Source organism: Zootoca vivipara, chromosome 12, assembly GCF_965207765.1.
Source record: "Zootoca vivipara chromosome 12, rZooViv2.hap1.1, whole genome shotgun sequence".
In the NCBI taxonomy this organism is placed as follows: Eukaryota; Metazoa; Chordata; class Lepidosauria; order Squamata; family Lacertidae; genus Zootoca; species Zootoca vivipara.
The window spans coordinates 8,220,746-8,246,281 of record NC_142595.1 but is presented as its reverse complement, the minus strand read 5'-3'; the positions used below and the strand labels follow the sequence as shown (position 1 = coordinate 8,246,281).

The 25,536-nt window shown below is 45.6% G+C and overlaps 1 protein-coding gene across 1 annotated transcript in view; it reads left to right on the top strand.

Annotated features, from left to right (window-relative positions):
* LOC118095109 (transmembrane protease serine 11A-like) overlaps window positions 1-23,699 on the top strand; it is a 61,788-nt gene extending 38,089 nt beyond the window's left edge. The window contains exons 7-12 of the mRNA XM_088654944.1: window positions 1,560-1,723; window positions 6,926-6,964; window positions 18,961-19,129; window positions 20,023-20,288; window positions 22,371-22,513; window positions 23,281-23,699. Of these exons, the coding sequence (XP_088511070.1) occupies window positions 1,560-1,723; window positions 6,926-6,964; window positions 18,961-19,129; window positions 20,023-20,288; window positions 22,371-22,513; window positions 23,281-23,442 (943 nt within the window). The 3' untranslated portion in view covers window positions 23,443-23,699. The remainder of the gene's footprint in view (window positions 1-1,559; window positions 1,724-6,925; window positions 6,965-18,960; window positions 19,130-20,022; window positions 20,289-22,370; window positions 22,514-23,280) is intronic.
* Window positions 23,700-25,536: the final 1,837 nt, after the last annotated feature.

The window sequence follows — 25,536 nt, the reverse complement described above, 5'->3', positions numbered from 1 at the left end:
GCCATTTTGTCCCCAACTCAGGGATGACACCCGGGGTGGACCGCACCCCCTGCACCTCCCTTCCTACACCCCCGGGGGTGGAGGCAATTTCCATTTCCATCAGGGAACTGTGTATACGTTCTCCTAAGCATATCGATGCATCCCTTTTGTTTCTTACTCATTCGGTTTTGATTATGTACACATCACGACTCAGTTTCTGAGTCTGCTGTTCATATGATGATGAGATATGATACTGTGTTCCACATTTACACTGTTATTTATCCAAAAAATTCAGAGAAGCTTGTGGATAGCTCCTATATAGTACCCCATGGTAGCAACTTACAGGGCCAAGACCTGCTTTCTTTCGTCAGCATTAATTCCCACACTTCTTCCAAAGAGCTCATTATGATCTGTGGAGTGGGTCTTGTGCTTTTCTCTCACACACCTCGGACTGGTTGTTGGTTATGGGCTCATTAACTTGATTGCTCTCCAGTGTAATTGGATGCCTGATCTTTTTTTTTAATGGCCTTGCCTTGGGCTTTGCCAACAGCGTATTTAAATACAAATACCACCCTCTTCTCAGTTATAAATCCAGCTGCTGGATTTTAAAATTAGGTGAAATGATTTTAAAACCATTAATCATTCCCTAGCTCTATAACTTTTTAGATGTCTATAAAGATAACTGTACCTGACTCGCTGTGCTGGGAACAGATGACTTGCAAGAAATGGGAATAAATTCCCACCTTCTTGCTTGCGTGTGTGTGCAGTGCACCTGGGGGAATGAACATGGCAATGCCCAAGGTGAGAAATGGTGGAGTCTAGAGGCAGAAACAGCTTCACCAGGGCTCCCGATAAGGCCGCACAGAGCCAGGCTTTTACATCTGCATCATGTGATCTATGACTAATAGGGTGGGTGAGGTGGCTGTTTCTCAGGTTCAAGGTGCCACTAAGGATGGCAAGTGGGGGAGAGAGAGATGCGATCATGCACAAACCGTATTAAAATGAATGGAAGCTTGCAAGCACACAGTTTTGGGGTGGTAGTAGACTGATTGAAAATCCCACCTCCTCAGAACAGATTGCTGCCCCACTGTGCCCCAGTCACAAGGGAGGCCCATTCTAGTGCTTTTTCAGGGAGCTAAAATTGTTTGGTGGGGCTTACAGCCAGTGGTTGAATTGCCCTTCTGTTTCCCCACCCCTTTTTAACTTTTCCAAAGCTCCTCTCAGAATGCAGCTCATTTTGGTAACCATTTTCTTCCACCCCCGTTGTCTTGGGCCAGCCTCACCTGTTAGGGTTGCCAGACTCAATAGTGGACAGGACTTCTGTGCCTTTAATTGCCCTGCTCTCTTTTGAGTCTGGAAACCTTCAAGAGAAACCAGCAGACCCTTTGTTGAATTTCCAAGCAAAGGGTCTGCTGGTTTCTCTTTAAGGTTTCCAGACTCAAAAGAGAGCAGGGCAATTAAAGGCACAAAAGTCCTGCCCACTATTGAGTCTGGCAACCCTATCATCTGTGCAGAAAATTCTAGTAGAAGATATCCCGGCTTGCGGGATCAGCTGTCTGATGCTTTATTTTTCTTTGCAGCGAAGACAACAATGCAGTGTTTGCAGACGTGGTGCTGGTGTTTAGGTTCATTTCCTCGGATAGGAAAGGGGCCCTCTGGATGAGTGTGAACGATCTTTTGCTGAAGAGGCTGAGGTTGCCAACATGGCCTTTGAGAATTGACCTTTCATCTTACAAGCTCACGGGCAAGTGTCAGACATTATTACCTTTTAAAATCTTGACTGGGTTCCTCCCACCATGTTTTCCTTTCTCTGCTTTGTGCCCTGAAGCATATGATGTTGCCTCCTAAATTTATTACCTGCTCCCCTTGCTTGCTTCTTGTGGACTAACTTCCCCCACTGATTTTTTTGCTATGGAGCCATCTGCTAAGCTCTGCCCCAACCACAGTTTCCAGCCTGCCAGGTTTATCCCTGTCTTCCAGCTCATGCCTTATATTTCATAAGCTCTCCCAGCTGGCTGTGCTCAGGAATTACGCAATCATACAGAACTAGGGGGTTACATATTATATCTATTTTTGACTGAGAGACAGAGCTGATAGATTAGATTGCGTAGGTACTTTATAGGACCTCTGTGGCCCTTGTATAATGCCGCCAATCAAAAAGTGGGTTGTTTGGCTAATTCATGCCCCAAATGAGTAATATGGAGCGGAAAAGGTGCTTCTGGCACAACCTCATCAGGTCTGTGATAGAGGGCAACGCCATTATTGACATTGAGATGGTCTCAGAGCCAGCTCTACAGTGGAACCTTGGTTTACGAACACCTCGGTTTACGAATTTTCGGTTTACGAAGGCCACGGACCCATCTGGAACGGATTAATTCACTTTCCATTACTTTCAATGGGAAAGTTCACTTCAGTTTATGAACGCTTCAGTTTATGAACAGATTTCCGGAACCAATTACACCCATGCTTCGGGTTAAGTACGCTTCAGGGTGAGTTCTCCGCAGACCCGTCTGGAACAGATTAATCCACTTTCCATTACTTTCAATGGGAAAGTTCGCTTCAGTTTATGAACACTTCAGTTTATGAACAGACTTCCGGAACCAATTGTGTTCATAAACCGAGGTGCCACTGTAGTGACAGAAGTATGGGTGAGGTGCACTGTGCCTTCAAGGACCTGCTTAGAAAAGCAGTCCTGGAGAAATGCAAGCAGCAGTTAATACTTCTAACCCAATGAGCTTGTGGACCTTCTAGGCATTTCGGCAACAACAACAACAACAATAATAATAATAATAATAATAATAATAATAATTATACCCCGCCCATCTGGCTGGGTTTCCCCAGCCACTCTGGGCGGCTTCCAACAGAAGAATAAAATAATCGATTAAAGATTAAAAGCCTCCCTAAACAGGGCTGCATAAAGTTTAATGGGACGTATAATCATCTGTTCCTTCCTGACACAGTGTGGGAGACAGATAGATCTAACCTACAGGACACCTGGTTCCACCACAAAATTCTCTGGAGCTGTTCAAGAACATGGCCATGCTCTTCCACAGTAGTAACAACAACAACAACATATTATTTATATGCCACCCATCTGATTGGGTTGCCCCAGCCACTCTGGACGGCTTCCAACAAATAAAATGCATTAAACACAGTGAAACATCAAATATTAAAAAACTCCCCTATACAGGGCTGCCTTCAGATGTCTTATAAAAGTCAGATACAGTGGTATATAATAATAATAATAATAATAATAATAATAATAATAATAATAATAATAATTTATTTATACCCCGCCCATCTGGCCGGGTTCCCCCAGCCACTCTGGGCGGATTCCAACAGAATATTAAAATACAGAAATCCATCAAACATTAAAAGCTTCCCTAAACAGGGCTGCCTTAAGATGCCTTCTAAAGGTCTGGTAATTGTTATTCTTTTTGACCTCTGGTGGGAGGGCATTCCATAGGGTGGGTGCCACTACCAAGAAGGCCCTCTGCCTGATTCCCTGTAACTTGGCTTCTTGTAGCGAGGGAACCGCCAGAAGGGGTTGGAGACGCTCCTTCAGGTATACTGGACCGAGGCCATTTAGGGCCTTAAAGGTCAGCACCAACACTTTGAATTGTGCTCGGAAATGTACTGGGAGCCAATGTAGATCTTTCAAGACCGGTGTTATGTGGTCTCGGCAGCCACTCCCAGTCACCTTCAAAGGTAGCCCCACGTAGAGCGCATTGCAGTAGTCCAAGCGAGAGATAACTAGAGCATGCACCACTCTGGCGAGACAGTCTACAGGCAGGTAGGGTCTCAGCCTGCGTGCCAGATGGAGCTGATAGAGAGCTGCCCTGGACACAGAATTGACCTGTGCCTCCATGGACATCTGTGAGTCCAAAATGACTCCCAGGCTGCGCACCTGGTCCTTCAGGGGCACAGTTACCCCATTCAGGACCAGGGAATCCTCCACACCTGCCCGCCTCCTGTCCCCCACCAACAGTACTTCTGTCTTGTAGTTCCTCCCAACCATGGAAAAGCAGTGGTGTGATGATTAGTGAGGTGGTCCTCATTGTGTGAGCTCATTGGGCTACATCTTAATCATATTTTAAAAGGAAGACTCAGGGTTTATCCACACTTAACTTTTGTCCCACACTTATGAGGCACAGGTCCACCTGTCTGAGTAAGTTTTTGCTCCCCCCCAAAAAAACCTGCTCTTTAAAGCTGTAGCACAGCAAATGGCAATTCAGGTTTTTGCAGAGAAAGCTCTGGAGCAAAAAAAAAATTTTTTAAGTGTTTGGAGCTTTAAAGTGCAGACTGTGCCTGGGAAGAGCAGAGGAAAGGTGAGAGTTGCTTGGCAACTAGTCATCCTGTAACAAAGAATTAGCTAATTCATTTGGTAATTAACTCTGGCTGACTTATTAACATAGTCTTTTCATAAGAGTCTTGGATTAATAAATGATTTGGATTTAAATATGTGCAATGACAAACATCTCCCATTTTTTTTTAAAAAAATGCACAAGTTGCACTATGCAAATTGCTACACTGGGAATGAATAATACGGTAATAGATTATAGCTTTATCCTTACAAATGAAAAGGCAGTCATGATTGGCAGGTGACAGTTCCGCACCACGATTGGCGCAAGCTACTTGTGGATATTGCATTATATGGCGGATGTGCGAAACTGTTACTGCTCTGGGCCCCGAAGATGAGACCAGTCTTCTGAAACCTCTTTTGGCTCCTGCTGAAATAACCTCAAATGTTTTGCCTGAGGAAGCTCCCCAACGTTCGCAAGGAGTTTCACGTTGCAACAGGTCTGGGATCTGCAAGGCTCAATGACCCCAAGAAGCCACCTGGGCAAACAGTTGGAAAAGTGGATAGGAAGAATTTTTTCCTCCCTCTATCCTTATACCAAAACCCAGGGTCATTCCAGGAAGCTGAACGGTGGGACTCAGGGCAGATAAAAGGAGAGGTTTCTTCACATGCCACATCATTAAACTATGGCATTTGTTCCCACGAGATGGTCACTAACTTGGACAGCTTTACAAGGGGGATTAGATCAATTCAATTCAATTTTATTTACGGTCACAGACCAGCTCAATTAAATCAATTTATGGAGGCTATCAGCTGCTACTAATCTTGATGGCTATTTTACTTCCACTGCAGGTGGCGCTGTGGGTTAAACCACAGAGCCTAGGGCTTGCTGATCAGAAGGTCGGCGGTTCGAATCCCTGCGACGGGGTGAGCTCCCGTTGCTTGGTCCCAGCTCCTGCCCACCTAGCAGTTCGAAATCACATCAAAGTGCAAGTAGATAAATAGGGACTGCTACAGCAGGAAGGTAAACGGTGTTTCCGTGTGCTGCTCTGGTTTGCCAGAAGCGGCTTTGTCATGCTGGCCACATGACCTGGAAGCTGTACGCCGGCTCCCTCGGCCAATAATACGAGATGAGTGCCGCAACCCCAGAGTCGGTCACGACTGGACCTAATGGTCAGGGGTCCCTTTACCTTTACCTTTATCACAGTCAGAATGCCTATGAATACCTGTTCTTGGGGAGCAAGAGGGGGAAGGGGGCTATTTATGTCATGTCCTGGTTGTGGGTTTCCCAGAGATATTTGGTTGAGATCCTGGACTAGATGAAAAAGATCTTTAAATTAACATTTGCAAAGAAGCCAGAAACATTTCTACTTGGAATTTTAGGCAGTGATATCCCGAAAAATATAAGAGAAATATTTTTATATGCAACAGCCACTCCCCGGTTATTAATTGCATCGAACTGGAAAGGGGGGAAAGTACCAACAGTAAGGGAATGGGAGAATAAGTTTAATAACTTAGACTATGCAGAATTGGCTCGATTGACAGATATATTAAGGGGAAACACAAAACAATCATTAACGCAAAAATGGGATATGTTCAAGAAATACCTACAAAAATATAACAATGACATAACATTTGAATGACCCTTGTGAAAATCAAATACAGTGGTACCTCGCAAGACAAAAGTGTTTCACGATGTTTTCGGTGCTTTGCAAGACCAAGTTTTTTATGGCCACACTTCACAAGACGAAGTTTTTTGGTGAGTTTTTTTTTTTGTGGCCGCGGCAAACCGTGCTTCGCAAGACGGAAATCTCGCTAGACGAAGCGACTCGCGGCACGAATTACTTTCGTCTTGCGAGGCACCACTGTACTACTAAAGGTAAAGGGGCCCCTGACCATCGGGTCCAGTCGTGTCCGACTCTGGGGTTGCGGCGCTCATCTCGCTCTATAGGCCGAGGGAGCCAGCGTTTGTCCGCAGACAGCTTCCGGGTCATGTGGCCAGCATGACAAAGCTGCTTCTGGCGAACCACAGCAGTGCACGGAAACGCCGTTTACCTTCCCGCTGGAGCAGTCCCTATTTATCTACTTGCACTTTGATGTGCTTTCGAACTGCTAGGTGGGCAGGAGCTGGGACCGAGCAATGGGAGCTCACCCCGTTGCAAGGATTCGAACCACCGACCTTCTGATCAGCAAGTCCTTGACTCTGTGGTTTAACCCACAGCGCCACCTGGGTCCCCTACTGTACTACTAAGCAAGGGGAAATGGTATGATAATGTTATAAGAAAGTACTAGAAATTATAGTAAGAGTAAGGTAAGAAGTATAAGTACATTCATTTTCGTAAATGTAACTTACATCGGGAAATGACGGGAAGTCTGTTTTCATATAATTTAGTTTATTGGATTTTTTTTCCTTTGGTTTATTTTTGTTTAGTTAGAAATTATAAGAAAAGAGCATGTACAAATAGAAGTTTAAATCGAGAGAGAGAGAGAGAGAGATATCCTGGACTAGATAAGCCATTGCTATGATCCAGTTCTTAATAAAAAGCTCAGTTTTTGCAAGCAGAGTCTTGAAAGTCCATTCCCATCCACGTAAAGAGATGCAAGTGACTGTGCTAACATGACCGCCTCTTTTGCCTTATTTTCCAGAAATTAACAAAGCCAATGGTGAACATCTTATCAGCAATTGTAAGTACTAAAAACTGGGCGGTGTTCCAAAAGGGGGTTGCTAGAAACGGCATTGCTTTGGCACTGCGCTTGAATCTTGTTGCCTTCTGGCTGGCTCTTTGTCGACAGTATTTGCAGCCTGAACAGCACATGAGAGACCATTTTAAAGACTCTCTCTTTAACGATTCCCTTTGCAGCTCTGAAGCTGTACTGGGTGCGTGGGCTGGAGAACGGAGCTTACTGAGGGCCAAGATATTTGTCGGTCAAGATACATTGGTGCCTCGCTTAATGAATGCCCTGCTTAATGAAATTTCCGCTTAACGAAAGGTTTTTTCTAGCGGAGGTTGCCTCGCTAGACGAATTCTTTTTATGAAAAATTTGTCTAGCGAATTGCGGTTTCCCATAGGAATGCATTGAAATTCAATTAATGCGTTCCTATGGGCATAAAAAAAATCAAAAACATTTCAATGCATTCCTATGGGATTCGCTAGACGAATTTTTCGTTATAAGAAAAGACCCCTGGAACGAATTAAATTCGTCTAGCGAGGCACCACTGTACTACAAAGTATGCTGAGTTTTAAATGGGTATCCATGGCATTTTAGCTCTGCAAAAAGTCTTTAGTATTCCCGAGTGCCTGTAAAACGTGAATAAAGTGCATCCCACAGCAGCTGTCAAAAAGTAAAAATTAGATAGGCAAGTCAACTTGCAAAGAAGTGCTTTAATTTAGACTGCTAGCACGAACTAGGAACCATCTTTTTTTTTTTAAAGAGAGGTCTCAAGGGGCAGCAGAAAATACATTGCCAGTGGTCCACACATAGAATTGGTTTAGAAAGTACAAGCAGCCATTATAACAGAAGTAATTTAAAACTGCCCAAGCAGGTATTCAGGGATATGCATGCCATAGCTAGCATCCTGCCCCCCCCCACTTCTGGGAACCATGATGAACCTCAGCCTATACCCTGAACCCCTTGGAACCAGGGAAGGTGGCACTCTGAGCACTTTGACAGTGTAGCTCTGGGTGGCTCGCAAACACACGCTACATAAATGCATCGGAACTATAATATCCTATAAAGCAGCGATACCATAAAACACCAATACAACTTGCCCACCCCTTTTATCCAAAATGTGTTTAAAGCTGTTCACGTGAGCCAAGCTTGCAACAACCGCTAGCAATGAATATCTGAACACATTTCTAGGTTCTAGATTGCTACTCAGTTGCTATCTTTACTGACCTGGTTTTCCAGTTTTCTCAGTCTAACCTAGGCTGTATACAGTAGATACTGTTTTACAACTTTGCTTAACATATACAGTGGTCCCTCGACTTACGAATTACTCGACATCCAAAGTTTTCGATTTACGAACGGAACAAATAGCTGCACGCTTACGAATTTTTCTACATCCGAACGGAAACTGTTGGCGGTTTTAAATGCGGTTTCCTCGACTTTGGAATTTTAAATGCGGTTTTTTCGACTTAGGAATTTTTCCGAATTTTTTTTCCAGTGGGAAACCGCTTTTCGACTTACGAACTTTTCGACCTATGAATGTGCATCCGGAACGGATTAAGTTTGTAAGTCGAGGGACCACTGTTTGGGATAAACAAAGGCCCAAGGGCCCGAGACCTGCCATAGTGGCATTAACAAACAGAATATTGTCCCAAATTTTACCTTTATACTTTCTGGCACTAAACCTGTAGCACAGAGGCCAGAATAACAGTGAGTCTTCACTCTCAGCCAAGACCCATATGTAAGCTGATTTCAGGGCATGACGTTTTTAGTTGCTGCTAGCTCCTGTTCTGCTATTCAATACTGTTGTTTATTTAAGATATTTCTGTCCCGCCTTTACAAGCCCAAGCTCTCTTAAGGTACTTTCCATGAAAACAACAATATCTACAACTCAGAAAATTATTAAACCAGCAATGATAAGACAGACATCCATCCCAGAACCAAAGTATAAACATAAGATTCCACCTAAACATTAGGAAGAACTTCCTGACAGTAAGAGCTGTTCGACAGTGGAACTTGCTGCCAAGAAGTGTGGTGGAGTCTCCTTCTTTGGAGGTCTTTAAGCAGAGGCTTGACAGCCATATGTCAAGAATGCTTTGATGGTGTTTCCTGCTTGGCAGGGGGTTGGACTGGATGGCCCTTGTGGTCTCTTCCAACTTTATGATTCTATGATTCTAACCAAGACCTACAGCAACAAATGATCACAACAAATAAAGCCCTTTCAAGGGAAAGCCAGCAAAAGCAGTTGGACTGCCTAATTTTCAAGAGGATATGGTAGGCCACATTCCAAAACATCTGAATTTCCTGAACCATCTTTAAGTGCAGAGTGCATTGCAGTAACCCACTGTGGACTTAACTAGAACATGTACAACTGCGACTAGATCTGACCTCTCTAGAAGACAGTGCCACTGTTGGCATACCAGCCTAAAGGGATAAAATGTAATCCTGCCATCGCCGCCACCACCCAGGCTGACGAGGCAGATTCCCAAACTACCTATTTGATCCATTGGGAGAGTGTAATCCCATTGAAAACAACCTTCCAGAGCAAGCGATCTTCTTTCTTGAAGGAGCTCTGTCTTGCCTGGATTCAACCTCAGATTGCTCAGCCTATTGCACCCCAGAAACGCCTCCAGACACTAGTTTAGGAATTAGGATAAGAATGGCAACAGGGCATATTCTTATCATTAGCCATAATTGCAGTGAAAGAAGATTATGATCTTTTTGGCTGCGGGTGTAACCAGTATGATATATTCCTGGCGACTCGAGTACAATATGGATTTGCATGCTTCTACGTACAAGAGAGTTGTCATTCAACCACTGGTGGATATACAGTATGCTAGGAAATATGAGGTGCATCCAGAGTTCTCCCAAATAACTTGGAGACTTGGTTATACTCCGTTGGCTAATTTGGAACAGACATGTAAGTCTGAATGCCAACATTATTGGTCCTGAAACCCAGCTACTGGAAATCAGTAATCCTGTTAGCTTCTAACAAAATAAAAAATTCCTTCAGTAGCACCTTAAAGACCAACTAAGTTTTTATTTTGGTATGAGCTTTCGTGTGCATGCACACTTCTTCAGATACACTGAAACGGGTGGGGTGATGGGAATGGGTGATGGGCTGATAGGAGTGGTAAACCTGTTGATTCAGCAACTTCAGAAACAGACTGGAAAGAGAAGTTGCTGAATTGCAACTCATTAGCAAGCTTAAAACCATGGAGCCACCTGGAATGAACAAAGACATAGGATTCTTATCTCATTATACATGATCAAGCTTTCCTTAGCACCTTAGCCCTTGCTTCCCCCCCCCCAAGACCAATTGCAGTCATTAACAGTCGTTAACAGTCATCAACAGGTTTACCACTCCTATCAGCCCATCACCCATTCCCATCACCCCCACCCTCTGAATATACATAAGGGTCTGGTTGCTTCTGTTTCAGTGTATCTGAAGAAGTGTGCATGCACACGAAAGCTCATACCAAAATAAAAAATTAGTTGGTCTTTAAGGTGCTACTGAAGGAAATTTTTTTATTTTGTTTCGACTCAGACCAACACGGCTACCTACCTGTAACCTGTTAGCTTCTGAGATGGCTGCTCATTGACCAAATCTTTTCAAGCATATATTTACAATCATTAGAGCAAGATACTTGCTTCTTTTATGAGATTTATAGACAAGGAAGCTGTGTATCCTTCATCTGCATCTGTGCTCTGATTGCTGCTTCCACAGAATCACAGCATGCCTGCAAACCTGATAAATGGTTGCCTGCACCAGTTTTGTGCATGGCTATAAATTGTTTGCATGGGATTTTGTAAACGCCTGCCTGCCTGGTAGAATCTAAATGCCTATAAAACACACACAAAGGACTGCTGCCAACTCTTTTCTGTGATTTATGTTGGCTGCCACACTCTTTTGTTTGAAGTGTCCTGTTTAGAGAAAGCAAGCAAAAAAAAGCCCCTTCAAGCTGTGGATGAGGACTGACTGGTCATGCAGGTTGTCAGGAGTCCGTCATTCCTTTCTTGTGCGTTGTAAGAGGAAGATTACAGAATGAAAAAATGTATCACAATGCTAAGCTTTGTCACTTGCAAATGCGCTGTGCCTGGGGGCTTAGCCGCCAGAAAGCATTTGGGAACTCCCACATCCTCTTCTGAACAACTTTGTCACCTTGACATTTCATAGTACAAATGGGGACAAATTTCCTCCCCAAGAGTGCCCCTCATCACCACATAGCATCACCCTCTCCAGGAAGATGGCTCCTTGAAGCTGTAGGAAGGATTTTGGGGTTAAAGAAAGGTGAAATGATACAAAGAGGGAACTGCAGCCTGAGATAGGAAAAGAGGTGGTAAGGGAACACCTAGCTATTTAAAATAAATTCATATATTAAAGGAGCTTGGGGTGTAATCTCAGAGACTCTGTCTATAATCATTCATAACAGGCATCCCCAAACTTCGGCCCTCCAGATGTTTTGGGCTACAATTCCCATCTTCCCTGACCACTGGTCCTGTTAGCTAGGGATCATGGGAGTTGTAGGCCAAAACATCTGGAGGGCTGCAGTTTGGGGGTGCCTGATTTATACCGTATATTCCGGCATATAAGACGACTGGGCGTATAAGATGACCCCCAACTTTTCCAGTTAAAATATAGAGTTTGGGATATACTCACTGTATAAGAAATACGACCCGGCATATAAGACGACCCCCGACTTTTGAGAAGATTTTCCTGGGTTAAAAAGTAGTCTCATACGCAGGAATATACAGTAATTTGCGGAGAACAGGTAAGGTCTCTGCAGACTGGAGGTGGGCAAATGTTGTCCTCATCTTCAAAAAGGAGGAAAAAGAAGACTCGGGTAGCCACCGACAGGGGAGCTTGGCATTGATACCAGGAAAGGTCCTAGAACAGATAACAGTTGGTCTGTGAACACTTAGAAAAGGATACCGTGATTACTAAGACACACCATGGATTTCTCAAAAGCAAGACATGCCAGATGAATCTCAGTTCCTTTTTTGGTGGAACAGGGGAATCCTGTGGACGCAATGTATCTTGATTTTAGTAAGGGTTTTGACAAAGTCCCCCATGGTATTTCTGTGGAGAAGCTGGTAAAATGTGGGCTGGACAAGGTCATTTAGATTGATTTATAGCTGGTTGACTGACCAAACCCAAAGAGTGCTCACTTATGGTTCCTCATCATCCTGGAAAAAGGAGGTGTCGCAGGGTTCTATCCAGGGCCCATTGTTGCTCAGCAAATTTGCAGATGGCACCAAACTGGGAGGGATAGATACTGTGTTTCTCCGAAAATAAGCCATACCCCGAAAATAGGCCATAGTGATAGGCAGTTTAACCTTGTAGGTTAAACTGTACCATACTTAAAAAAAAATAAAAATAAGACATCCCCTGAAAATAAGCCACTGTGTTTTTTTGAGGAAAAATAAATATAAGACGATGTCTTACTTTTGGAGAAACACGGTAATGTCACAGAAGACAGAATCAGGCTGCATCAATAGAAGAGGTCTTGTGTCCAGGTCGAGGGAAGTCATAGTCCTGCTCTATTCTGCCTTGGTCAGACCACACCTGGAGTCCTGTGTCCAGTTCTGGGTGCCCCAATTGAAGAAAGATATTGATAAGCTGAAACATGTGCATAGGAGGGCAACCGAGATGATCAAGGGTCTGGAAACCAAGGCTTATGAGGAATGGTTAAGAGAGTTGGGTATATTTAGCCTGGAAAAGAGGCAACTGAGAGATGACATGATAGCTGTCTTAAAATATCTGAAGGGCTGTCACATGGTAGATGGAACAAACTTGTTTTCTCCTGCTCTGGGGGCATAGGACTCGAACCAATGGATTCAAGTTACAAGAAAGGAGAATCTAACTAAACACCAGGAAAAATGTTATGATGATAAGAGCTGTTCAACAATGGAACGGACTCCCTTGGAAGATACTGTAGTGGACTCTCCTTTGTTGGAGGTTTTTAAGCAGAGGTTGGATGGCCATCTGTCATGGGTGCTTTAGTTGAGATTCCTGCATTGGGGGGTTGGACTAGATGATCCTCAGGGTCCCTTCCAACGCTACAATTCTATGATTTTGATGCAAGTGTTGCCTCCTTTCCTTGCTTGTGGGTATAGGGTGCTCTGGTTGTTTGAGTGCAGTAGGAGTTGCTGTTGGGCATTTTGTGTCTGAAATCCTAATGGCTCTTGTTAGGGGTCTTAGGCATTATAAAAGTATTTCAGTTTCCTGGGTGCTTGTGAACCTAGGCTGTTTTGCCACCGCCAGAGCTTCCCCTCTAAGCATGCATGATGTGACTACTCAGAAGTAGGAGTGGAAGGATGTGTTGATTTTGGCTCTTTCTGTTTTCATTTTTCCCAATCTTACACCCAGTTCTCTGCATTTCTGCAGCAGTATGTTGTTTTTTTAAAAAAAATAAAATCCTCATGAAAATTATTCAGCAAATTCTTCTCCCAATAATGGGTTACTTTCACTAATATATTCATTTTATGCACACTTTTGCCTAATTTTGCCTTGTTGTAAACAATGTTTGGTTGGGGAAATACATTGTCAAATTTGGATAACTGCGAGTTTACCTGCATTAAAGTTCTCATATTGCTTTTGAAAGTGCAAATTAAGTGCTAAGCCCACTGAATTTTGTGAGACTTACTGCCATGGAGGTGTGCATAGGATTGTCGCCTAATTTATTCACCTGCATCTTACGCTTTCCTCTTCTCTTTGTTTCCAATAGCTACAGTAAACTTTCCAACTCAAGGTAGGCAGCTAATTCATCACTCTTCAATATTAACCTAAGGCAAGCTGCAGCTACCCTGCTGTGTCTCCATTAAAACCACCTGGGAATCGGGGTCAGAATGTCTCCAGCCTAAGCTAACACTCTTCCCATTTTGCCATTTTGAAGAGGAGCAACATTTTTTGCAACGACTTAGCAGAACAAACACTTAAAATAAAAATGTTAGAGATGTGTACAAATGGCTTCTGGGAATTTTCAACGCTTCTTTGCGGGCAGAAAAATGGAAGGGACCATTTAATCAAATTTCTCCAGGGGGAGGAGAAATTTGCCAACATATTGTTGTTGTTGTTGTTGTTGTTGTTGTTTGTTGTTTGTTGTTGGGGGACCTGTAAGACTTTCCATTAGTGGTGAGTAGCCAACCCTCTTTCCTACAGTGTTGTTTGTTTGGTTTTGGCTGCTTCTGGAAGTGGCAACAGCAGCAACTATGTTGTGAGAGCCTGGTTGCCATTTTGCATTCCCCACAATGTTCTGAACTTCATCTGAGCATTGTGTGGGGAGGTGGTGCTGGTGATGGGGAAATGGGGGCCACCATTTGTTGGAGAATATTCAGAGAAAGTTCTGTGACATGGTCTTATTTTTCTCAGAAGAGTGTCTTCTGGCATGCTTTTCCTCAGCTCTAAAAATACTCTGTGGGGTTCCCATCCTGTGTTGCTTTTGGTCACATTCTAAAAATTAGAATCTAACGTGACCAAGTAAGATTTCAGAACAGGTAAGTACCACGAAGAGCACATTTCCTTGCATATCTTCTGTGCACAATTCACCAGGCCTGTGAATCCTAGGGAATAGGTAGTACAGTGGTACCTCGGTTTAAGTACACAATTGGTTCCGGAAGTCTGTACTTAACCTGAAGCGTACTTAACCTGAAGCGAACTTTCCCATTGAAAGTAATGGAAAGTGGATTAATCCGTTCCAGACAGTCCACAGAGTACTTAACCTGAAGCTTCTGGTCCAGCGCCAGCGCCATCCGGAGGGGTTTGTCTCGAGCTCCGAGGCAACCCGACTTTGCGAGGGGGGGAGAGCAGCGAGAGCGACGCTGCACCCCAAAGAGCCCCAGATCGAGTGTTCTGGGGAAGAAGATTGCTCAGCAGCGCCCCAATTCCGACTCCCCAACTCTCTGGTAGGCTCTAATAAGAGCTCCGGAGCGAGAAGGGTTGTAGTCGTGGGGGCCATTTTCAGGTACTTAACCTGAAGCATACTTAACCTGAAGCAAACTTTCCCATTGAAAGTAATGGAAAGTGGATTAATCCATTCCAGACAGTCTGCAGAGTACTTAACCTGAAGCGTACTTAACCTGAAGCTAACTTTCCCATTGAAAGTAATGGAAAGTGGATTAATTCGTTCCAGACGGGTCCGCGGAGTACTTAAACTGAAAGTACTCACACCGAAGCGTACTTAAACTGAGGTATGACTGTACTGGAAATAAAATCAACCACCACAATCTCTCTCTTTCTCATATTACATGTACCCTCTGGTGGATACATGGCAAAATGCACACAAGCTATTCAAATATACAGCTGGAGTGAATGCATTTGCAAATACATTCATTTTAAAACTGTCTATCTCTTGATTTCATTCTTTCAGTGAATGCTTGAATCTGTTGCTCTTTGCATTTGTTCTAATATATCTGATTTGTGCCTAGTTGATGGAAATAAATTGTTTCCTTTGCATACTGGTAAAAATAGTTTTTGTTCAGATGGCGTTTAAATCTGTTCACAGACACCTGTGAACATATTCATGCTGATTGATTGATTGATATTTATTACGGCCATTGGCCCATCACACAACAATTCCCATACCAACATATATGTACTTAAACCTCCAAATTTAAAACAGCCAAAAACTTACAAAAAACAAACAAAAAAACAAAAGACCAACAACATACAATACAATAAATTTGCAACGTAAACATTGCCCTCTGCTCATAAATACATATTCATGCTAAAATATACTTTTAAAAAAATGAGAGTGGTTGTTTTCAAATGTCGCCCTTTTATGCCAACTTGCTTGAAATGGCATATTATCTAAGGCAGCTAGATCTAGCTGCAGATTGGCGATGTTTGGAAGAAGAGGGACACTGCAGAAGTGGACCTGAGATCAGAACCAAAATGTGATCACAATCACAACACTGGGTATTATGCATATCCAGGGGTGAAATATGAGCATGCGGCTGCCTCATCACCTTTGTGGTTTCTGGTGAGTTCTCATAAGATCTTGCCAAAATCTCGTGAGATTTTGTGTGTTCATTTTCTCTCAGCCAAACCTATTTCTCAGGGCTGGTGTAAAGCCTTATTTGGGAGAGGTTATACATAGTGATGTTAAATTCTCAAGAATAATCTTTTGGAGAATATTCTCGATTAATGAGGTGTGTACATTTAAAGCAGCTGTGCAGACGACACAGAAATTAGTTTGTGGAGAATATTCTCCAGAGGATTTTCCAGCAGCGAATATTCTTGAGAATATTCTCCGGAAAATTGCCTGGCAGAGAAACCGTGTGCCTTGCGCCCCTCCTGGGCAACAGCCGCCCACCCGCGACTCCTGAGCCTCCCTTGATCTGTCAAAACAAAGGGGGAAGGGGGCAGGAGATTGGGGAAGGGAGTCACGGGCGAGCGGTGCACCGTTGCCCAGTTTTTTAATAAAAAAAACACTGCGCATTTATGTTTCACAGGGTGCGAAAGAAGGGCTTTGCACCTTTATACAATATGCATGTGTGCTTGGGCCCAGGGTCTTTTGCCTCACCATCCCCACTACTGACTCCCTGTGGCTACTCAGCTTCAAAAAAATAAAAATAAAAATAAAAAGTGTCCCCAGATTTATTGAAAAAAAATCTGGTAACCATTATTTAACTTGAATTTTACTGTCTAACAAGACCATTGATCCATAAAATGAAAGCAGCAAACAATGTCCTGCAGTCACACAATCAATCAGTCAATCAATCAGAAGCTGAACTGGGTTCCACACAGTCACAAAAAGCCAAAACAAAAAATCCACAAAAAACAACAACACGCAAAATAAATAGCAAAAACAGACAGACCTCAGTAACACTCAAAACAGTAACACTCAAAACGGAAGTGTAACACTCAAAACGGAGCACTTTTGGCTTCCGAAAAAAGTTCGCAAACCGGAACACTTACTTCCGGGTTTGCAGCGTTTGGGTTCCAAGTTGTTTGAGTACCAAGGCGTTTGAGAACCAAGGTACCACTGTAGATATACATGCTACTTTTGGAGTTTTATCAGGCAAGAAAGACATCATTTGACAACAATGGGGGGGGCTCTCCACACACCTTAAAGGAGTTTGAGGGCATGTCTTCATGCTACGAATTTAAACAAATGTTATGCATGTTTACCTGTCCGAACCCTCAATCGCAGAACTGTTACACAGTCTGTAGGGTCCTCCTGTCCTGTTTTGCGGTTCTGCCCCGCTGCCAAAGCCTCCTTTACCTAGATAATATGGTGGTACCCATGAAGCAGCAGTGGCAGGTTCTGGCAAAATCTGGTCTTGCCAGAAGCCACCACTTTTCCTCGGGTTTTGGGGTGTCCAGGAGGCGCTGCTGCCTGAGGCAGCTGCCTCAGCTCACCCCATGGGCCCTGATAGTTTTGATCTGGAATCCATAGCTGCTGCTTTTCACCTGCAAATCACCCCCTCCTGGTGCTGCTTTGCAGCTGAGAAAGTGCAGCCTGACACGTGAGTCAGCTAGTAGTGTATAGTTCAGGGGAGATTATGGGCTGCCAAACAGAAGTCCACGCCTGTCGCTGGCTGCTCGATGTCAATTAGAGAGAAGATTATCGCAAATCGGCTGGAGCCACTTATTAAATAATCAGGGCAATTAACTCATTAACTAAGTGAAATATACTCAGAGTCCTGCAGTGATTTCATGCTCTTTATTGCAGCTTGTAAAACAGTGATTGAATCCCCCCCCTAAACCTCAGGCTTTTGCGTGGTCAGACGGAGACCCCCCCAAACCCCATGCAGCCCCCGAGCAGAAGAATGACACCAGACAACGTTCTATGGGATTAAAATTGGCCACAACTTTATTAAGATTCAGATGTAGGGAGACCTTGGCACAGGCATTGGGTGTTTATCCTTCCCAGTCCCCCAGCCGAGGGTCTGGGTAATTTCCGGGTTATCCAGCATATGTGGGGGTTGGGCTAGCTCTGGAGAACATATGTTCAAGCAGGTAGTCCGTTCCCCTTTTCGCCGCCGCTGGAGGGGGAGGGCAATGATGGCACCTGGGCAAATGGTCAATGCCTCCCCTCCTAGACCCCTTTAACGGGAATCCTGGTATCGCCACCACAATGGTGTGCCTCCTTAGCGCATGCTGTATGTGGGTTGGATCCATACAATATGTATCAAGACTGGAGGTGAGGGAATAGCTTTGTCAAAGAGCTGGACGTGGTTTTTAGATAGCTGCTCATGGAAAACAGGGTTTTGATATTGTTTCGAAATCATGTCTAATCAGGGGCGTGTGCTTACAGCATCTCAAACCACTTTCAACTCTCCTCCGCTATAAAACACAGAGCTGACAAAATAATGGTTTTAATAGAGCCAATTGGTCTTCAGCAGGTAAGGACCCAACTAAATGTTATTTGTACTTAAAAGCAAACAAAACAAAACTGGCAGCTTTCTTATTTTGCAGTAAAGGCAGATCCCATTCTGGACAATGCTTCCAATTCAGAATGGGGCCCCAAATTCTCTTCCTTGCTAAATATTGCTCCCCTTCCCCCAAGGTGTTATTTATTACAAATTTACACCTTTGGGAGCAAAGTGCAGCCAGGAAAGGGGCTGAAGGTGAGGCAGAAAACTGACAAGGGTCCCCAATTTGGATCAGGTGCACATTCTGAAGCAGAGCCCCCCGCCCCCGCAACTGCTTTTTCTTACGCATTGCTGGCAGAATGATCTCTTTCACCTCCCAAAGGGCAAAAGGAGACAGTCCGGGGTGAGATCTCCTGGGGATGTTGGGGGGGGGGTTGCTGGGTAATTTTTCTGACCCCCATCAGATTGTCATTCATTCCTCCCTGCCTCTAAAGTGAGTTTTGCAGAAATATTAAAAGCAGTGGGTGGAGTCAGCATCATTTCTTTGCTTTACGTTATGTTCTTAAACTAGAAGGCCAGTAAATTTCTTAAGTTTTTAAAGCCGCTCTACTTCTTCAGAATATGTCACATGCAGATCATGACAAAAGTCTTTGTTGTCGGGAAAGAAATTGGGCTAAGAAGATGTTCTTTGGCAGGTTGTGGGACACGAACGGACAGATCTGTGGAGAGAATCTATGGAGGAAACATTGCGGTGGAAGGGGAGTGGCCGTGGCAAGCCAGTCTGCAGCTGAACGGCATCCATCGCTGTGGCGCAACACTGATCGGTGATATATGGCTTTTAACTGCAGCTCACTGCTTTAGAGGGTGAGAAGACCTCTCCCCCCCCCACCTCCCAGCCTTGCTAAAACTGTATCTGGGTTCTGCACCAACATTACATGAGTAATCAGAATCTTTAAAAAGCTATCACACCAGATATCTTTAAAAAGCTATCACACGTGCAACCTCTACCCCAGTTATATGTTCAAAACATATGAAATTGATGCTTGGTCATTGTGCCCACTCATGATTCTCCTTGCTGCTTGGCTTCCTTCCTTCCAAGTTGGACTTATTTCTGGCCGGGGAGACGCCTGGGGGCATAGCTGCCAAGTATCCCGTTTCCGCCGGGAAAACCCCTTTTTTCCTACCGTTTCCCGGCGGTGTCCCGTTTAGCTTTTTATCCCAATATTGTCCCTTAAAACTGCTTCTGCCGGCGGCCATTTTTCTGGTGCCACTTTGCCCTTCTATGGGCACCAGAAAATGGCGCCGCCGGCGCCGGAAGTCGCTTCCACACATGACCGGAAACGCGTAAAAGCGACTTCCGGTGGAGCTTTGCCCTTCTATGGGCATCAGAAAATGGCGGCACCGGCGCTGGAAGTCGCTTTTACGTGTTTTTGGTCATGTGTGGAAGCGACTTCCGGCGCTGGCGCTGCCATTTTCTGGTGCCCATAGAAGGGCAAAGCGCCACCGGAAGTTGCGTCTACGTAACTTCCGGTGTCGCGGGCTGCCGATCCCGGATCTTTCCGTCCAGGACTTGGCAGGTATGCCTGGGGGAGAACTGTGGGGCCAAATCAGTAGGCAAGAGGAGAATTCTGCCCTTCCCCATCCCCTCTTTTGCCTTAATATTAACTTGTTGTTAAGAAAGGCTGGGGTGCAAGAAAACTCTATGTGCATGTCGAGTAGAATGGATTATTATTGTACCACTCTCAAATGTGTTTTAGAGTGAGGGATCTCCGTAGTTGGACAGCTAGTTTTGGGGCCCGCTTAAACCCTCCACTAATGAGAAGGAACCTTCGCCAGATCATCATCCATGAGCAATACGCCGAGAGCGTCATGAGACATGAGTTTGACATTGCTGTCGTGGAGCTCGCGTACCCAGTGCAGTTTACGGCAGCCGTGCACCGCATCTGTCTCCCGGAGTCCAGGGATATCTTTCCGGAAAACACCACCTGCTTCGTCACGGGATATGGCGCTCTGAGAGATGAAGGTCAGTAACTATCTGTTCAGCTTAAACACAGGCGTTGACTTTCAAGGTGCACTGTGGCAAGGCCGGTTCCAAGTCGTGGAGTGACACCTCCCTTAGCAGGTCCAAACCCAAACCACCAGATATCCAAAGAGAGCACAGGGAAGGTATTGCTCAGGCCACTACAATCAGTAGCATGGTATAGGGGTTTGTGGAACAGTATCTGCATGGGACCTCCTCAAGCACCTGATCTGAAGTTGGGTTTGGTGGACCGTCCTGAGGTGCCAGTGCCATAAAGGGGACGCAGGTGGCGCTGTGGTCAAAACCGCTGAGCCTCTTGGGCTTGCCAGTTGGAAGGTCGGCGGTTCAAATCCCCACGACGGAGTGAGCTCCCGTTGCTCTGTCCCCGGTCCTGCCAACCTAGCGGTATGAAAACACGCCAGTGCAAGTAGATAAATAGGTACCGCTGCGGTGGGAAGGTAAATGGCATTTCCGTGCACTCTGGTTTCCGTCACGGTGTCCCGTTGCGCCAGAAGCGGTTTAGTCATGCTGGCCACATGACCAGGAAAGATGTCTGTGGGCAAACGCTGGCCCCCTCAGCCTAAAAGCAAGATGAGCAACCTTATAGTCCCCTTTGACTGGAATTAACTGTCCAGAGGTCGTTTACCTTTACCTTTTACCTTACCAATGGCATCACTCTGGCCCTGACCATGCCCTGAGTCCAGCTGTGCAACCTGCTTTAAAGACCCACCTGTCAATCTCACTACATCCTTTGTAAGCAAGGGAAGGTGTCTGCTTGTTAGTGTTTTAAAATGGAATGTGTGTGTATCCGTACAAAAATAAAATAGTTGCAAATGTACTCTGTAGATTGGGATGAGTAGGAGAGGGTTGCTGGGGATCTCACAGCCTAAGAAGGACACTCTGCAGCCACTTTTAAAATTTCTTCATTAAGGTGAGCCATTCCAACAGCCTGTTTTCCTCCGGAGCTCACTGGATAGGTGTGTGAGCTCCCCATGGTTCACATCAGAGTGGCTCAGAAAAAAGCCAAGCTACTTTCTACGAAATCAGGAGGCTCTTATTTATTTTTTATTTTTAAGCTTGAACTTCTCTTTCCCACTTTCCCCATCCCAAAGCTGTCATCTGCAGCCAGGGATTGTGGGTCCTTGCAAGGTTCCATGATTCCCAGCTTCACAGCCAGGGTGAGGCCTTGCCCAAACAGAACATATCCTTGGTTGCACAGCTATCACTTACAACCCTTGATCGTAGGAGTTTGCAGGTGTCCATAATCTTGGGGTGCGGACAAAGAAAGTTCTGGCATTGCAAAGAACCATGCAGTGCTGGCTTTTTCTGCAAACTTGTCTTGTCAAGGGTGTGGCTTGTTTACAGTGGTGCCTCGCTAGACGAATTTAATTCGTTCCACAGGTCTTTTCTTATAATGAAAAATTCGTCTAGCGAATCCCATAGGAATGCAATGAATTTTTTTTTTGAATTTTTTTCCCCCATAGGAATGCATTAATTGAATTTCAATGCATTCCTATGGTAAACCGCGATTCGCTGGACGAATTTTTCGTAAAACGAATTTGTCTAGCGAGGCAACCTCCGCTAGAAAAAACCTTTCGTTAAGCGGAAATTTTGTTAAGCAGGGCATTCGTTAAGCGAGGCACCACTGTACTTTCTCTTGAGTAATCCAGTGGACCAAGCTGCAAGCCCTTAATGACCAGACAAGGGATGAATGTCAGGTTTCTAGTACAGCATCTGTATCAAGTCTGGCCAAACCAGAGGCTTCATGTTGCCAATCCTAGAGGGCCATGTTGCAAACTCCCTGTTTTGTTAGGGCTCTCAGGGCTGAGCACGCACTGCCTAAGGAACTCACTAGGCGAAGTCTAAGCATCAGACCCTGAGATCCTGGCTTCAAATTCGGCATATCTTAACAACTCCCCTACCTGCAATGGAGGTGAAGTGCTGAGAGTGCATTGGTTAGCAGTGCTTCTGTAACTGAACGATGATTCTGTGGTCCTGTGTCACATGGGGTCACGTGGGGTTATGTGGTGCTACACCATAGCCTTCCTGTGAAATTTCACGCCACCTGTATTATTTTGGAACTAGGTCCCAGCGTCGGTGAACTCCGCCAAACAGAAGTGAAAATTATAGGCAATGAGATTTGCAACAGAAGAAACGTGTACAATGGCGCCATTTCGGCAGGGATGCTTTGCGCTGGGTACCTGGAAGGAGGGAGCGATGCCTGCCAAGTAAGTCCAATAGCTTCAAAGTGGAGAGAAATCCACGCAGCTTGCATTTTAATGTGACATACTAATTTGCAGCTCCAAAGCCAGCATGCGGCTCTAAGCCAGGGGTCAGCAAACTATGGCCCGTGGGCTGGACCCGGCCCAATTGCCCTCAGGATCCAGCCCACGGACGTACTGTGGATTGCCAATTCTGTTTGTTACATTTTATTTTCTTCCATTTCCCCCCGGTACCGCCATTTGGGGGGGCGCCATTTTCCCCATCCCTCCTCCCTCCCGGCTTCTCCCTGCCCTGCGTAGTGGAGGAAGGGGGCTGGGCTGAGCTGGCTGAGCGCCATTTTGGACAGTTCCTCTCCAGAGCCAGCCAGCCCTTTCAGGCTGCTCATCCCTCCGCTGCCGCCAACAGCCTCTGCCGCTCACAAGGGCAGGCCAGGCGCACAGGAGCCGCGGTTGGCAGAGCGCAGGGCAGCGCCTCTCCCAACTGCAGCTCCTGTGCCTGCCCTTGCGAGCGACAGGTGGGCAGTGGCGGCGGCGGGACGAGTGGCCTGAAAGCAGCCCTCGTAAGGGCAGGCATAACAGCATAGGTAGGCAGGGGCTGGGGAGGGGCTGGGGGGGATAGAAGCCCCCTCTGCTGCACACACACAGTCTGGCCCGCCACAAGATCTGGGGGACGGTGAACCAGCCCCCTCCCAAAAAAGCTTGTTGGCCCCTGCTCTAAACCCCACTGCACCAAATATTATGCATACCAAAAATGGTCTTGTTTCCTCCCCTAGGGCGACTCTGGTGGTCCTCTGGTTACTTCTGATTCTAGAGGAATATGGTACCTGGTTGGCATAGTGAGCTGGGGTGAAGAATGTGCGAAGCCAAACAAGCCTGGAGTCTACACACGAGTAACTTACTATCGGGAATGGATTGCTGGTCGCACTGGGATATGAAGCTGTAAAGGAGGATTCACAGGCAATGTCAGAGCCTGGAACCCCAAGACCTTTGGACATATACATATAGCTCCATTGTTTTGGTCCGTTCTGGTTTCAGAGCAGGCCCCTACTGGAGGCATCAACACAATTCCTTGCCAAATTATGTCATGCCCACCAGCCTCATTTTATTTCATGTTCTTGGTTTTGTTTTGTTTTTTTGTTTTTTTTACAAGGAGAGCAATAGATTGAGGAATACAGTTGCAACCAGCAAGAAATGTTTTGTGTGTGGTTCTTTAAGGCGCCAATCCTTGAAACAGTTGTACTGTTTTAATACAGTGGATTTCTTACTGTCATATCTTTTTTTATAACCTGGCTGACAGTGCTTTTTTAAAGGGGTTCACATCACGTTTTGCTCAAGGAAACGACTACGCATAGGCACTAGGAACTGCCCAATTTATTTCCTCCCTCTTTCAAGTCTAAATACCCAAGTCACAAATATCCTAGCCAGTATCTTTTTTGGGGGGGGGGGTCCTTGGGAAAGAGGCTGCCTGTGGTCTCCTTAACACAGAAATGGTGGGGTGGGGTGAGGCAGGAAGACCGAGATAGCACCATAGCTGCCAAGTCTCCCAAATTCCCAGGGAAATCCCCGTTTTTCCAGCTGTTCCTAGCTGAAAAAACGGATTTTTTTTGTTTTTCCCCGGTTTATTCTGGCGCGACGGCCATTTTGGAACTGGGCGGAGCAGCACCAAAAGTCACTTCTGAGCAGGCTCCGCCCAGTTCCAAAATGGTGGCAGCGCTACTTCCGGCCTGCTACTTCCGCCCGGTCCCTTATTTCTCCGACAGCAACTTGGCAGGTATGGATAGCACAGAGAGCCAGTATTCTGTTACCATGAGTGTACCCTGATGTCAAGTTCCCCCTCTGATCCGTTGTCCTGACACCCAAGAGCGTATCTGTAAGGGGAAGGGAATACAGAGATCCCCCTCCCATCATAAAGAGCAGTTCCTCCAATAGCAGCAATGCCAGCGGGGAGGGGGCGGGGTCCACTGAGGAAGGAGGAAGAGGGATGCAGGGCTCCGGCAGCACAGAAGAGCCCCTCCTACGCACGAGGGAGGAGGAAAGAGAGGGGGGAAAGGGGGAGAAGGAAAACATGGAACGCAGGCCCCTTTTCCCTCCGGTTCCGGAATTACGCAGGAGAAGGCGGGGAAGAAGGTTTGGCGTCCCGAGACTCTTATGCTGGAAGAAGACAAGGGGCGCACCATTCCCGGATTCTGCCTCGGACTAAGCAGACATGTTTCTGCACCCCCATTTTACTGTAAATAGACTGCACTAAATAAAACTGTCTAAAGACAAGAATGTGGAGCGTCGTTACTCTAGAGTAGTCGCAACAACAGCCTCTGACAGTATCGAAAGGTTCTGTGAGCATATTGTATTTCACAATGTGTGGTGCGCCTGCAAGCATCAAACCAGCATTGTGTTTTTGGTCTGCTTCCTACACAATGCGCACCTGAGGGGGCGTTGGGGTTTGGTGGGTTTCTTGCTGCCCTCATCAAGACCATGACAAGGGGCCCTACATGCTGGTGCCAGACCTTCCACAAAATGGGCTTCCGAGGCTGAATGAATGAGGATATACGATTTGCACATATGTACAACCCGAACCTACCACAAAGAGGGACTTGCTTCTCCAATAGCCACAGCCTTGGATTCCAGCAAAAATCAGGCATGGTTCTGCAGTCTTGCTTCCAATTCACAAAACCCAGACTCCCTACTCTGGCCTTTGTCTTTCTAACTACCAGAGAGTTGAGGGAGGGCCCCCCACCCACCCATTTTCTGTCTGGCACAGAGCCACTTCCTTTGTTACCTGAGTGGCCCATACTTAGAGAGCCATTGCCTCACCAGGAAGCTAGCCTGGCTTTTCCAGGAATTGAATCAGCGCTGAATCCAGGAATTAGAAGGGGGCTCAGGCATACAGCCTACTGCCCCCAAACTCATAACACTAATATGCCCAACTCTGCATTTCAAAGTATTTTTCTTACGAACCAACATGGCTGCCTTTGTTGTTTCATTAGCCAAAATGTTTATCTGCATTTTAATTCATCTCTTCAGCAATAGCA